The 14,523-nt window shown below is 42.1% G+C and overlaps 1 protein-coding gene across 1 annotated transcript in view; it reads right to left on the bottom strand.

Moving 5' to 3' along the window:
• LOC137268595 (metabotropic glutamate receptor 8-like) overlaps positions 1-6,772 on the bottom strand; it is a 151,371-nt gene extending 144,599 nt beyond the window's left edge. Inside the window, exon 1 of the mRNA XM_067803167.1 lies at positions 6,334-6,772. Within this exon, the coding sequence (XP_067659268.1) occupies positions 6,334-6,772 (439 nt within the window). The remainder of the gene's footprint in view (positions 1-6,333) is intronic.
• Between the last annotated feature and the right edge of the window lie 7,751 nt (positions 6,773-14,523).

Below are 14,523 nucleotides of genomic sequence, written 5' to 3'. Positions count from 1 at the left end.
ATATTCAGGACGAGGCTAAGATTCGACTTAATGAACAGCCTGTTCTCGCGATTACAACTAATTACCGTGCCTTTGAGCGCTGAACTTCCCCCTCTCAGACCCTGCTCTCTAAAGCCTATTCTGGATCATAGATTGTCGATTGTCGTAACACTAAGCCCTCATGGTGGGCACACATTTCTGAGGCATTTGGCCTGAAACACACTGTCAAGATTCATCAAGTCCATCTGCATGGACATCTGTCCTTGACTTAGGGACGCTCTGAAGCTCAGTTCAATAGATTTAGTGAAAATTCACAATATAATAAGAGCCCTAGCCTTGTATGAGCTTTGCCATTAAGCCGAGGTAATTTAGTTATTAAGTGACTTCAGCTAGCCAAGAATCGAGGTCCATCGAGGACTCCACCGACAAACACCTTCATAGGTGGTTCTTATCTGTTCTTTCCGATTTGAAGCCAGAAAACTTCTGGGAATACTACAAAAAGCTCTAAGGCTCGTACTGCCACAAGGCAACAAAACGTCCTTGAGATTTCGTGTAAACCTGTAGATTTGGAAAAGAAGGTCACACACAGAGAAGACGTTCACATCAGAGTGCACTTCTGCATCTTGCAACATCTACACGATGGTGGGGGTAGAAATGGCCCCAACACGGTCCTTGTCTCCACTGATATAGACCTTATGAGTAAGTGGGTGAGTGGGTGTGTTTAGGTTTACGTCGCATTCAGCAATATGCCAGCTATATGGCGACGGTCTGTAAATAATCGAGTCTGGACCAGACAATCCAGTGATCAACAGCATGAGCATCGATCTGCGCAAATTGGAACCAATGACACGTGTCAACCACGTGAGCGAGCCCGACCACCCGATCTTAAGACAAGCATAGGGCTACCGAAGACTTATTCTACCCCGGATCTTCAAGAGCATGAGGACCTTATGTGTGAATTTATTGTCTGTCCTTTGGCTTTCCGAATGCCTTGATACGTTCCTGCATACATCCCATTACACATCTTGTCCCGACATAACTGAATACACTACGTCCCCAGTAACCTAACATGTCTCCCTGGTACAGGAGGACGTCATATCGGGTCATATGGGTCATATAACTAGAATGCTGTCAAAACTGAAGTCGAACCAACCACCTCAATTATATTGAACACAAGTCCCCTGTACATCCAGCCTGTATCCCCATGAAGGTTCCGGGTATGTATTGGCGTTACCTCTATAAGCTTGGGAAAGAAGTATAGATCATCAGCACACCAAGATAACATGTGGTTCCTAGTTTACGTATTTACTATCTTTCCTTCTGAAAAAAAACCCCGATCAGATAGATCCATACGTACCTCGTGAACTATATCGTGATAGGACCATTGTTGCATTGATCCCTAATGGTTTGTTTGAGCCTCTGAGGTTATAGACACTTCGTTGTGCTGAATTACTGGTGGTAATTACAGTAGTGAAATAGCATTCGCTTTCACCGTGTTCATACCTGCTGATATATCATGAGTATATATTCATACTACTCAATGTTATTCGGAGAATGTTTTTGTTTTTGACAATTTACGGAATGGTACGGACTTCAGCCATGTGCACAAATCGAAATTTCTAAACGGAAGTTGTGCCAATTAGTCTCCCGTATTGAAACTGGTTTAAGTTACTAGTATTGTGTTTGTTTTCAGTATTATCAACAGCAGATAACATTTAATCATCATGGAGCTTCCGGAAGAAGAATTATGACGTCACTGCACAAAGTGGCTCACTGTCACCTGCACCAGACAATGTAACAATAGCAGCCTTGCTGGTAGAAAACCCAAGCGATTCATTCTAAATGACTTCACCAACGTCTTGACATGGTAACAGTGGAGTGCCAGCTAGCATCTCGCGTAAATACCCCTACTTCTTTACAATGAGGCCTTCTCATTCCGAGCACCCCTCCTCAGACTAGGTAATTGCCCGAGTCTAGGCCATTTACAATTTCCTGGCAATTTCTCTAATTGTATTCTTATTGTATCTTCAATGTAGCGTTCGCTGGCCTGCAGACTGATGATTAGCTTGTTGATTGTGGCTTTACCTGCCTTGTAAGTCTACAGCCGGATGACACCCCTGGCCTCTGACAACGCTGGACTGATATATCCTGTCAATCAGATGTCGAAAAAGCAGGTTCACTGCACACGCTTTACGTTCCACAGTCACGACATTGTTGGTGGAGTCTGTGTCATTATTTGGGTTACCTTTTTGTTATCCAGTGTCAGTAAACTTGTGTTTTCTCTCCAAAGAAGGCGACAGGGTAGATTAGTGGTTAAAGCGTTCGCTCGTCGCTCGAAAATCCGGGTTTGATACCCCACATGGGAACAATATGTGAAGCCCATTTCTGATGTCCTCTGCTGTGACATTGCTAAAATATTGCTAAAACCGGCGTAAACCTAAACCCACTCACCCATTTGTCCCCAAAGACTTGGTTTTAAACCCCAATACTAATTGTCGACCTCTAATATTTTAGCCTCTGTGTGCCTTTAATCTGGCCACCAAAACATGCAAGTGTCCACGTATGCTGAGAGCACTTGCACTTTGTAGAGACTCCCTAGACTAACGCTTGGTCCCTAAATATATAATTTTGATAGGAACAATAAATCCATTTAAATTTAAAAGGAGCCCCAATGAATTGGGAGAAATCTAGACTTAAGGCATTGGAGTTTAGCATTACAGGATGGGCTAGGCTGTATGAAAAATAATTAGGCTCGGGGACTGTGAGACAGACGAGGGAACTCCATGGACTGATATCTTTAAACAGACCCAATAATTAAATGCCATGTAGTAATAGCCTGAGAACACATCCTCTTGAAGTTTAAAGACAGTCAGCAATATTTTCAAGCCATGTCACAGTCTTTAATTAATCAAATCTTGAGCAGAATAACACGTTGCACAATCCAATCACTACTCGCCCCCAGTCGGCCCTTTCCGTAACTCTAAAAAGGGTGGTCCGGGATGCCACGTATGGTAACGACTGATTCAATTAGGGCATCACGTGTCACCACTGAATCGTCATCACAGGGCTCTAGAAACCAATATGGGGCCCTAGAGGACAATGGGGTGAGCATGCCGCTCCATCCAAGATGCGATTTCACCTTCTGTTGGAAAGAAAGCACGAAGTCAAGGAAATCTCAGAGGTCTGAACCTTTGGTGAAATCCTCTGGGTATGACGGTGACAGACGTTGAAACATAATCGGGTCAACCTGGATTTAAGGTCTACGGACATTTTTGGGGTGCATATCGAATGTGCGGCGCCTGAGACAAAGAAGCCAATGCCCCAAGAAGCCAATCCCAAAGAATCCAACGCCTGTGTGGGGAGTGAATGAACTATTTCAGAGATTGGTGGAACCCGGAGCGATGCAGGTCTAAGATATTTGCCACGCTGAAGCTGCTAACGAGCATTGCCATTACATTGTTCACTGCAGACAGATAATCTGGGCACACCGTGGATTTAAACCCACAGGCGGCTGATGCTGCCGCGGCCAAGGGACGTCACTCTCTAGAGGGCGTTGTGACCCAAGGTATCAGATGATAATTCAATCTTAGTGTAATAAACCTAAATTGGAGCACTTCCTTGTTCTACAATGATCACACAGGAGTATATCAGATGATAATTCAATCTTAGTGTACTAAACCTAAATTGGAGCACTTCCTTGTTCTACAATGATCACACAGGAGTATATCAGATGATAATTCATTCTTAGTGTACTAAACCTAAATTGGAGCATTATTCTATAATGACCACACAGGAGTATATCTGATGATATATAATTCCATCTTAGTGTAATACACCTAAATGGATTGTCTAATTCTAGAACGATTACAAAGGAGTATATAAGATGATAATTTCATCTTAGTGTAATAAACCTCTCTGCATTGTCTTATTTTACAACGATTAGACAGGTATATATAAGAGTATAATTTCATCTTAGTGTAATAAACATAACTGCATCGTCTTATTCTACAATGATCAGATAGAGGTATATAAGATGATAATTTCATCTTAGTGTTCTAAACCTATACTGGAGCATTGTCTTATTTTACAGTGATCAGACAGAGGTATATAAGATGATAATTTCATCTTAGTGTAATAAACCTCTCTGCATTGTCTTATTTTACAACGATTAGACAGGTATATATAAGAGTATAATTTCATCTTAGTGTAATAAACATAACTGCATCGTCTTATTCTACAATGATCAGATAGAGGTATATAAGATGATAATTTCATCTTAGTGTTCTAAACCTATACTGGAGCATTGTCTTATTTTACAGTGATCAGACAGAGGTATATAAGATGATAATTTCATCTTAGTGTAATAAACCTCTCTGCATTGTCTTATTTTACAACGATTAGACAGGTATATATAAGAGTATAATTTCATCTTAGTGTAATAAACATAACTGCATCGTCTTATTCTACAATGATCAGATAGAGGTATATAAGATGATAATTTCATCTTAGTGTTCTAAACCTATACTGGAGCATTGTCTTATTTTACAGTGATCAGACAGAGGTATATAAGATGATAATTTCATCTTAGTGTAATAAACCTCTCTGCATTGTCTTATTTTACAACGATTAGACAGGTATATATAAGAGTATAATTTCATCTTAGTGTAATAAACCTATACTGGAGCATTGTCTTATTCTACAGTGATCAGACAGAGGTATATAAGATGATAATTTCATCTTAGTGTAATACACCTTAATGTATTGTCTTATTCTACAATGATCAGATAGAGGTATGTATATCAGATGATATATCAGAGGTATATCGTCACAAACAACACCCCAGTAACAGCAACACTGCCCGTTCCCGCTAAACTGATGCAGGAGGTACATGGGATGAACTACTCATTGTGTACTAGACCTTGGGACACTCATCTCGTTTGGTCTGATGTGTCTTCAAATCACGTCCCACACAAACCCTATTCACGGATGCCTCGACATTGATTTTTTCGGATCTCGAGACACTGTAGCAGAAGCTTTGGTTAGCTTGTCCACAGCGCGGAGTGTTGGCCACAGTTATGGGCCTATAGTCAAGCAGCCTGTCCTACAGCACTGATGTCGTTAAAGGTGCCAGCTCCTTCAGCGTGTGAGAATGGTCGTTAGAGCAGGGGTTGTATTAGCAGCTGAAGTCTCGTTAATCGACACATGATGGAAAGTAATGCGAATTAATTGTGCTAGGTACCAGTAGTATTGTCAGCCCCCTGTGGGATTAGGTTGAGAGGGCCGGGTGGTAGTTGTGAAGGAGGAAAGTCCCCGTGGTGTGTTATATAGTAACGACAAGATTGAGCAGATGGCAGACACTCGGTATTTTCTGCGGAACATATTTATCCGATCTGCAGCGGCAGAAGTTTCCCTAATGCTTAAGCTCTGCTCCTTAAACGATTTATATAAAACCAATAACTGAAACAATGTATTATTTAATTCGAAATATGTCTTGTTTTGTATAACGACACCTGTAAGGAAAAATAGCTTTAAATGTATTAGAAACGTACATAGAAATTTTTAAGTACTCAAACAAATTGCAGTAATGAACCCATCGTTCAACCTAGTGGCAACTTGTATATGACTCGGTGGATTGAATTTGCATCTGGCCAGAACTACTTAGTTGATTGTGTTATTCTCAGTAAGAATATATGCTTCATCGTCACAGACAGGCTCTTACTTTAAGATTAAAAGTACAACTATCAAGCGCCCCCATTATGCACCCAATATGAAGACAATCTTCTAGCATCGCATCAGTATAGACCGATCCCCGAATGCAGGAACCAGTCCCATATGCAATGTCTTAACACGTCCAAACCTCCAGATGCCGCGAACGTTTCATCAAACCGCTATAAATATTGTATATAATTATAACACGTCACAATAACTGCCAAGCTGTGTTTGACAAACATTAAATCAAACACGAAGAGGTCATCTGGTGGTTGTCAGCACCAAGGTAATAAATCTAATAACTTACTTGTCAATAACGTCATATGTCTGTTTCCTGGATTCTCGTGGTGTCCGCGAGAGTTTGTTGTACAATCTGTAACGTGCTCCAGTGAGATGTATGTTGGTTATTACTATCACTTCTGGGTTATTGGCCGATCCATCGTCTTATATTTATGGCCTTCTCTATCGATTATATGTGGACAATATATACATAACTACTAATCAAATGCATTATTGATCCGGTTCGATCTCAAGGTATCTTGTTGAGTATACTAATGATTAAAATGTCCATTGTATTGAATGCTGAAAACATATTTCAAGGAAAACGTGAAGGGACAAAATTAAAATTGTTTCATATTTACTTACCTCTGATAAAATCCACAGCCTGTTCTAGGCCGTATATATCCCTGTCACAGTCATCCTTGGTAAGCATGCCAAGACGAATTCCGGGTAAAATATCGCTCTCGTTGCTATTGATGTAATCCAGGGTGTATAGCATTGTCTCTAGAGCCTGTATCCCACCCTGTGCCATGATGCGTCCACACACCTTGTCCTCACTCCTTGCATGGATCATATGCAACGCGCCCAAGACAACGTCTCCAGCGACGACGGACGCTAAGTCCCTGTGTGGCCAGGTGTAATTTTTATACCTCCCATGAATCTCCATCCGTGTCCCCAAGTGTCCACCCGGGTTCCAGTCCGTGGCTTGGAGCATCACGCAGCGGAAGAACGACACCAGGAGTCCATAAAGGACTACCCGAAAACTTCCAACATAAGAAAAGTTAGGGGTCATTCTCCAGAGCATTGCCTGCCAAACACACTCTCTTGAAGACTTTGTGCTGCGAGCGGAGGTTGCGAGCGCTCGTCGGTCGGTAGCGCTTTGAGAGACGCCTCCAAGACTGGCCTGGCGACACTGGCGCACCGGTTCTGATTGATCTGCAATCAGGACTCGAGTTTGGTCAGACCGTCACTGCCAGTCCAACATAATCCATTTGTTAAGTTGCTTCGAAAATTTGAAAGAAAAAGATCACAGGACATGTCTGTGAGAGGCCCTGGGGAACCTGCTGATGACGTCACGAACATAGCGTTCATTTGCCAGCGAATTGAAGACTTCCTCTTCTAAAATTTGACCACCCCTCCCGACCAGTGAAAGGTGCTCCTGAATCTACTTGATTAACCTTTTGACTTTTCCTTCTCCCTACTGACGTGAGAGTACTGACCACTGCCATAGAATCTTTCTACGCGGCTAAACCATAAAACGGACCAATTTAAACGCTGACCAGCAGAACGTTGTGTTTGACATGGTCAATCAAGTAATGCCTGTCCCTGTCTACATAGATGATAGTTCATTATTAGGTAGGGCAAGGGTTAAAGATACAAGGGGTTAAAACTTGATAACTTCCAATGGATAAGTGAATAACGTCAGTTCCATGTTAGGGTGATAGTGAAGATGTATGCAAGATCATACATCGTAAGTAAGCTGGTGTGACACAGGATGATTACAGAAGCTTAGTAAAAACACTTGACTTGCTTCAAACGGTTAATGGGAAACGCATACTAGCCCTCAAACACTTTAATTAATTGTATCAATATATCTTGTAAGTCGTTGGGAGGTGGCGAGGAAAATTGTCAATTCAGCGGGGAAGCAGAGGTGTTGTGTCAGGGAGGGGCGTGGTTGTGTCTTCAGCGTATCGATCTGTGACAGTGGGACGATGTCAACGCGCACGCGGAAAGAGAAAGAAAGAGGGAAGTGGAAATGAGGATCTGGCACGCCACCGTGCAGGAGAGAGAGACTGTTGGAAATGCACGGGGGTTGACGGGTGGGGTGGTGGAAGCGAAAAGTTAAGACGCATGGATTACGATGGAAGTGCGAATGAACGCTGCTACCGTGACTGGGAAAAGGGTGGGACAAGCATGGCTGGGGTGAGGGAAGAGGGACAAACAAGGCTGGAGTGAGGGAAGAGGGACACGCTGGGCTGGGGTGAAGAGAGAGGGACAAGCAAGGCTAGGGTGAGGGAAGAGGGACATGCTAGGCGGGGTGAGAGAATAGGGACAAGCAAGGCTGGTGTGAGGGAAGAGGGACACGCTAGGCTGGTGTGAGGGAAGAGGGACAAGCAGGGCTGGGGTGAGGGAAGAGGGACAAAAAAGGCTGGGGTGAGGGAAGAATGCCACGCTAGGCTGGGGTGAGGGGAGAGGTGATATCAGAGATCTTCAGGCTGGATTTAAAGGTTGAGAAAGGGAGAGCAACGTCAAAAATAATGAAGGGGAAGGAGGGTAGACGGTGCTAATTTCTCAGAGAGAGGGAAAGGTATGAGGTCAAGATAGGAAGAGTTAATGGGTAAGATAGGTAGCGGCGGGGATGAAGGAAGGGGACATTCAGTGAAAGGAAAGGGTGGGGTGGAAAGAATAATTTGGGAGAGAGTGATACAGTGAGAGCTGTGGAGGACAGGCATTTTCGAAAAATATTTATATACCCTTTTAAACACTGATCAACTTCAAGCATACAAGGACCCATTAAAGCCAGGTTTAGACTATTCATGAACTGCTAGTCTGGGTACACAGCAACACTCAACATGTTCCAGTGGCTGTGCCGGTCAGGAACAGTCAGCTCGTGTGGTATGGCAATCAGTCAGGTTCGTCATCGACCACTGATACATATTAAAGTTAGTTAGAGACGTCAGTCCTGTGACACTTGTAGATAAGATCCACCACGGGGATCTATCTGGCGTTATCTGCGATGCTGTACATGTACTAATGAGAGCAAGGAATCCGATGCTGCAAATTAGGCAGAAAAACTGAGCAAATTGATTCTTTGTTGGGATAAAGTTTTGTCAGTTCGTTGATACTGAGCAAAAATAGAACTATTTAGCTGCTCAGATCATTACTTTTGCATTAGGTCAACCAACGGAAATTCACGACGTGTCGTGCGTCGTGTGTTGTTAACGTGTACATGGTCGCCCTTTCTCTTGAAGCTACAAGGTATCTGGAACGTGGTATGAATGAGCCCAGCTAGAGGTCTCGGAATGCAGCTCACTGAATTTCGATCGGAATTTAAATTCGGTAGCCGTTATTTCTTCATAGTTCAAGTGAAACAAGGAGTCTGGTGGGTATATTTCTTAAATTGACTGTAGAGGTTTTCGGTAGTTTGAAACATATAATTGATTGAGGTGAAGAATGTGCAAATGAATGAATGCTGTATGCCACCGCGCTCAGCAGTATACCAGCTATGCCACACAGAACTAGACCAGTCTAGAACAGGAAGACCAAGAACTGAAATACAGGCAGCAAATATTTCCATGTGATCATAAGGCGACAGAATATTACATGTGATCGTTAATCGACGCAACATTCCATGTGAACACCTTGAGACAAAACATTGAATATGATCACCACTAGACAAATCATTAAATATGATCATCAGAGACAAGACATTCCGTATGATCATCAATCGACAAAACATTTCATATGATCACTAGAAGACAAATCATTCCATTTTATCATCTGAATACAAAACATTCCAAATGATCCTCAGGTGACAAAACATGGAGTATGATCATCGAGACATTCCATATGATCATCAGGATTCTCTACAAGGATTCTTCCCTTATGGTGCTTAGATCAATTACTTCCAAAGAGTGATCAAGCTGTTCGCCAGAGGATGGGCGTATCCTGACCAACTTTTGTATCCGTTATAAACACACGCATAGGCATGTCAATTGTTCAGAATGCAGGAGTACGGTGCTGAGTGTGAATGAAGATGTGCAGTCTGACAAACCAACGGCTGACTACCCGAACCACTCTTCAGACACACCTGCGATATTGGAGAACCCAAAAACTCGAATAAAATGTTCGAATCCGACATGTCCCAGAGTATTCTTTCCTGCATTTATTTGTACTACACGCGGGTGTCTCTACAGTGGTAAGCCCCTGACGTAATTTGATTATTGTTCATGTGACGTTATACCCTTTGTACTGCGGAGACAAATTGCCTGTGTCATGGACGCGTGTTTTGTCGCTTGTACCCGGAGACTGGCATACTGGCCATTGATATCCCAACAGGTATAAAACGTCCATATAGGTAAAAGACACCTACGGCACTTACTTACCGATTGTCTGGATCCAGGGCACAAAATGGCCAAGTTTATGTCTCCGGTAGCCTCGCTATTAGCCAATGTAGATTGATTGACGTTTATCTGTGTTCGTCAATTTCACCCCCGACCGCTTCACGTCACACACACTCCAGCCCTCACAGCCGATCGACGATACCTTCACGCAGTTCTTACAACGAGGCACCAGAGTTGACTTGGGGAGCTAGGTGTGGTAGGATGGATCTGCGACTATCTTATAACGGTGTAAAGTTGTGAACCGTCTTTCAGTTAGTAAAAATAACAATCGACTGACATGGTCACGAATAATATATTATGATTATTATTATTATCGCCACAAAGTTGTGTATGCTAACGTATTTTAAGTTGGCTTAGCGTTCTGTTGTACGTTACTTGTTTCCCCGGAAGTGAACAGCACGCAAGAAACAGCAGAAATTCACCACAATGCACAGGGGCTTGTAACGATAAATAATGCCAACAAGGAATATACTATCAATAACGGGGTCTTAGCACCATATACAATGAGATTTCTTCGGTTTGAATCTTTCGGTCGTGTGTTTTTGGAAGCTGTAGTTGAATAATAAAGGAAGAATCTCAAAGTGAACGGTTCTGCAGAAACATCTGTTGTGACACTGAGTTATAAGAAACGCGAAAGAAAAAAGCGCATCGTTTCCACAAAGTAAATTTGCAGCGTTGTTACTAAAGGTTACAGTTATCACTTATTCATGATATATAAAATGCATTGCTGGTTTATTCATTATGGCCGAGAGACGCGTATGTGCGACAAATTAATTAGCTTCACACAGCGAGAGCCGCGTATGGGCGGGAATCAAAAGCATCTCTCATTCAGCGAGAGCCGCACATGTTCGTCAGCAGAAAGAACCTCTCATTCAGCGAGAGCCGCACATGTTCGTCAGCAGAGAGCACCTCTCATTCAGCGAGAACCGCACATGTTCGTCAGCAGAGAGCACGTCTCATTCAGCGAGAACCGCACATGTTCGTCAGCAGAAAGAACCTCTCATTCAGCGAGAGCCGCACATGTTCGTCAGCAGAGAGCACCTCTCATTCAGCGAGAGCCGCACATGTTCGTCAGCAGAAAGAACCTCTCATTCAGCGAGAGCCGCACATGTTCGTCAGCAGAGAGCACCTCTCATTCAGCGAGAGCCGCACATGTTCGTCAGCAGAAAGCACCTCTCACTCAGCGAGAGCCGCACATGTTCGTCAGCAGAAAGAACCTCTCATTCAGCGAGAGCTGCACATGTTCGTCAGCAGAGAGCACCTCTCATTCAGCGAGAACCGCACATGTTCGTCAGCAGAAAGCACCTCTCATTCAGCGAGAGCTGCACATGTTCGTCAGCAGAAAGAACCTCTCATTCAGCGAGAGCCGCACATGTTCGTCAGCAGAAAGAACCTCTCATTCAGCGAGAGCCGCACATGTTCGTCAGCAGAGAGCACCTCTCATTCAGCGAGAGCCGCACATGTTCGTCAGCAGAGAGCACCTCTCATTCAGCGAGAGCCGCACATGTTCGTCAGCAGAGAGCACCTCTCATTCAGCGAGAACCGCACATGTTCGTCAGCAGAAAGCACCTCTCACTCAGCGAGAGCCGCACATGTTCGTCAGCAGAAAGAACCTCTCATTCAGCGAGAGCCGCACATGTTCGTCAGCAGAGAGCACCTCTCATTCAGCGAGAGCCGCACATGTTCGTCAGCAGAAAGAACCTCTCATTCAGCGAGAGCCGCACATGTTCGTCAGCAGAGAGCACCTCTCATTCAGCGAGAGCCGCACATGTTCGTCAGCAGAAAGAACCTCTCATTCAGCGAGAGCCGCACATGTTCGTCAGCAGAGAGCACCTCTCATTCAGCGAGAGCCGCACATGTTCGTCAGCAGAGAGCACCTCTCATTCAGCGAGAGCCGCACATGTTCGTCAGCAGAAAGAACCTCTCATTCAGCGAGAGCCGCACATGTTCGTCAGCAGAGAGCACCTCTCATTCAGCGAGAGCCGCACATGTTCGTCAGCAGAAAGAACCTCTCATTCAGCGAGAGCCGCACATGTTCGTCAGCAGAGAGCACCTCTCATTCAGCGAGAACTGCACATGTTCGTCAGCAGAAAGAACCTCTCATTCAGCGAGAGTCGCACATGTTCGTCTGCAGAAAGAACCTCTCATTCCGCGAGAGCCGCACATGTTCGTCAGCAGAAAGAACCTCTCATTCAGCGAGAGCCGCACATGTTCGTCAGCAGAGAGCACCTCTCATTCAGCGAGAGCCGCACATGTTCGTCAGCAGAAAGAACGTCTCATTCAGCGAGAGCCGCACATGTTCGTCAGCAGAAAGAACCTCTCATTCCGCGAGAGCCGCACATGTTCGTCAGCAGAGAGCACCTCTCATTCAGCGAGAACTGCACATGTTCGTCAGCAGAAAGAACCTCTCATTCAGCGAGAGCCGCACATGTTCGTCAGCAGAAAGAACCCTCATTCAGCGAGAGCCGCACATGTTCGTCAGCAGAAAGAACCTCTCATTCAGCGAGAGCCGCACATGTTCGTCAGCAGAAAGAACCTCTCATTCAGCGGGAGCCGCACATGTGCGTTTTACTTTTTATATTTCGTTTTGTGCCTATTATTTCAATCAATTTAGTACTAGTGATGAAAGATTAGCTTTTCTTACTTTCTTTTATAATAATCTGAAGACAAAGTAAAGTGTTTTGATAACAATTGGTAGTCAATGTCATAGGCTCATATAGATAAATGAAAACATGTCTGCGAGAAAGGGAACTATGAGATGTTGTTACAGCGGTAAGTGTTTGTTTCTCGTCAGTTGGAGTGAATACAAATTACTGTTTTTGCGCATTGATTCAATTAACGGTGACAAGGTTACAAAACCTTCTCCTTAATGCAAATACTGCTCAAAAATATATAATACAAGATGCGAAATGTCAAGGACATACAAAGCATTCAGAGTAGAATACTTTGAATTTACGTTGTAACATTTTATATAATGAATCTTAGACATAAATAGCAATGCTGCATTTCATATATGTTGATATACACATAAATAGCAATGCTGCATTTCATATATGTTGATATACACATAAATAGCAATGCTGTATTTCATATATGTTGATATACACATAAATAGCAATGCTGCATTTCATATATGTTGATATACACATAAATAGCAATGCTGTATTTCATATATGTTGATATACACATAAATAGCAATGCTGCATTTCATATATGTTGATATACACATAAATAGCAATGCTGCATTTCATATATGTTGATATACACATAAATAGCAATGCTGCATTTCATATATGTTGATATACACATAAATAGCAATGCTGCATTTCATATATGTTGATATACACATAAATAGCAATGCTGCATTTCATATATGTTGATATACACATAAATAGCAATGCTGCATTTCAGACATGTTGATATACACATAAATAGCAATGCTGTATTTCATATATGTTGATATACACATAAATAGCAATGCTGCATTTCATATATGTTGATATACACATAAATAGCAATGCTGCATTTCAGACATGTTGATATACACATAAATAGCAATGCTGTATTTCATATATGTTGATATACACATAAATAGCAATGCTGCATTTCATATATGTTGATATACACATAAATAGCAATGCTGTATTTCATATATGTTGATATACACATAAATAGCAATGCTGCATTTCATATATGTTGATATACACATAAATAGCAATGCTGCATTTCATATATGTTGATATACACATAAATAGCAATGCTGCATTTCATATATGTTGATATACACATAAATAGCAATGCTGCATTTCATATATGTTGATATACACATAAATAGCAATGCTGCATTTCATATATGTTGATATACACATAAATAGCAATGCTGCATTTCATATATGTTGATATACACATAAATAGCAATGCTGCATTTCATATATGTTGATATACACATAAATAGCAATGCTGCATTTCATATATGTTGATATACACATAAATAGCAATGCTGCATTTCATATATGTTGATATACACATAAATAGCAATGCTGCATTTCAGACATGTTGATATACACATAAATAGCAATGCTGTATTTCATATATGTTGATATACACATAAATAGCAATGCTGCATTTCATATATGTTGATATACACATAAATAGCAATGCTGTATTTCATATATGTTGATATACACATAAATAGCAATGCTGCATTTCAGACATGTTGATATACACATAAATAGCAATGCTGCATTTCAGACATGTTGATATACACATAAATAGCAATGCTGTATTTCATATATGTTGATATACACATAAATAGCAATGCTGCATTTCATATATGTTGATATACACATAAATAGCAATGCTGTATTTCATATATGTTGATATACACATAAATAGCAATGCTGCATTTCATATATGTTGATATACACATAAA

This window comes from Haliotis asinina, chromosome 16 (genome assembly GCF_037392515.1).
Source record: "Haliotis asinina isolate JCU_RB_2024 chromosome 16, JCU_Hal_asi_v2, whole genome shotgun sequence".
Lineage (NCBI taxonomy): Eukaryota > Metazoa > Mollusca > Gastropoda > Lepetellida > Haliotidae > Haliotis > Haliotis asinina.
Note: the sequence above shows the minus strand (reverse complement) of the source record. Positions and strands in the feature narration are given on the sequence as shown.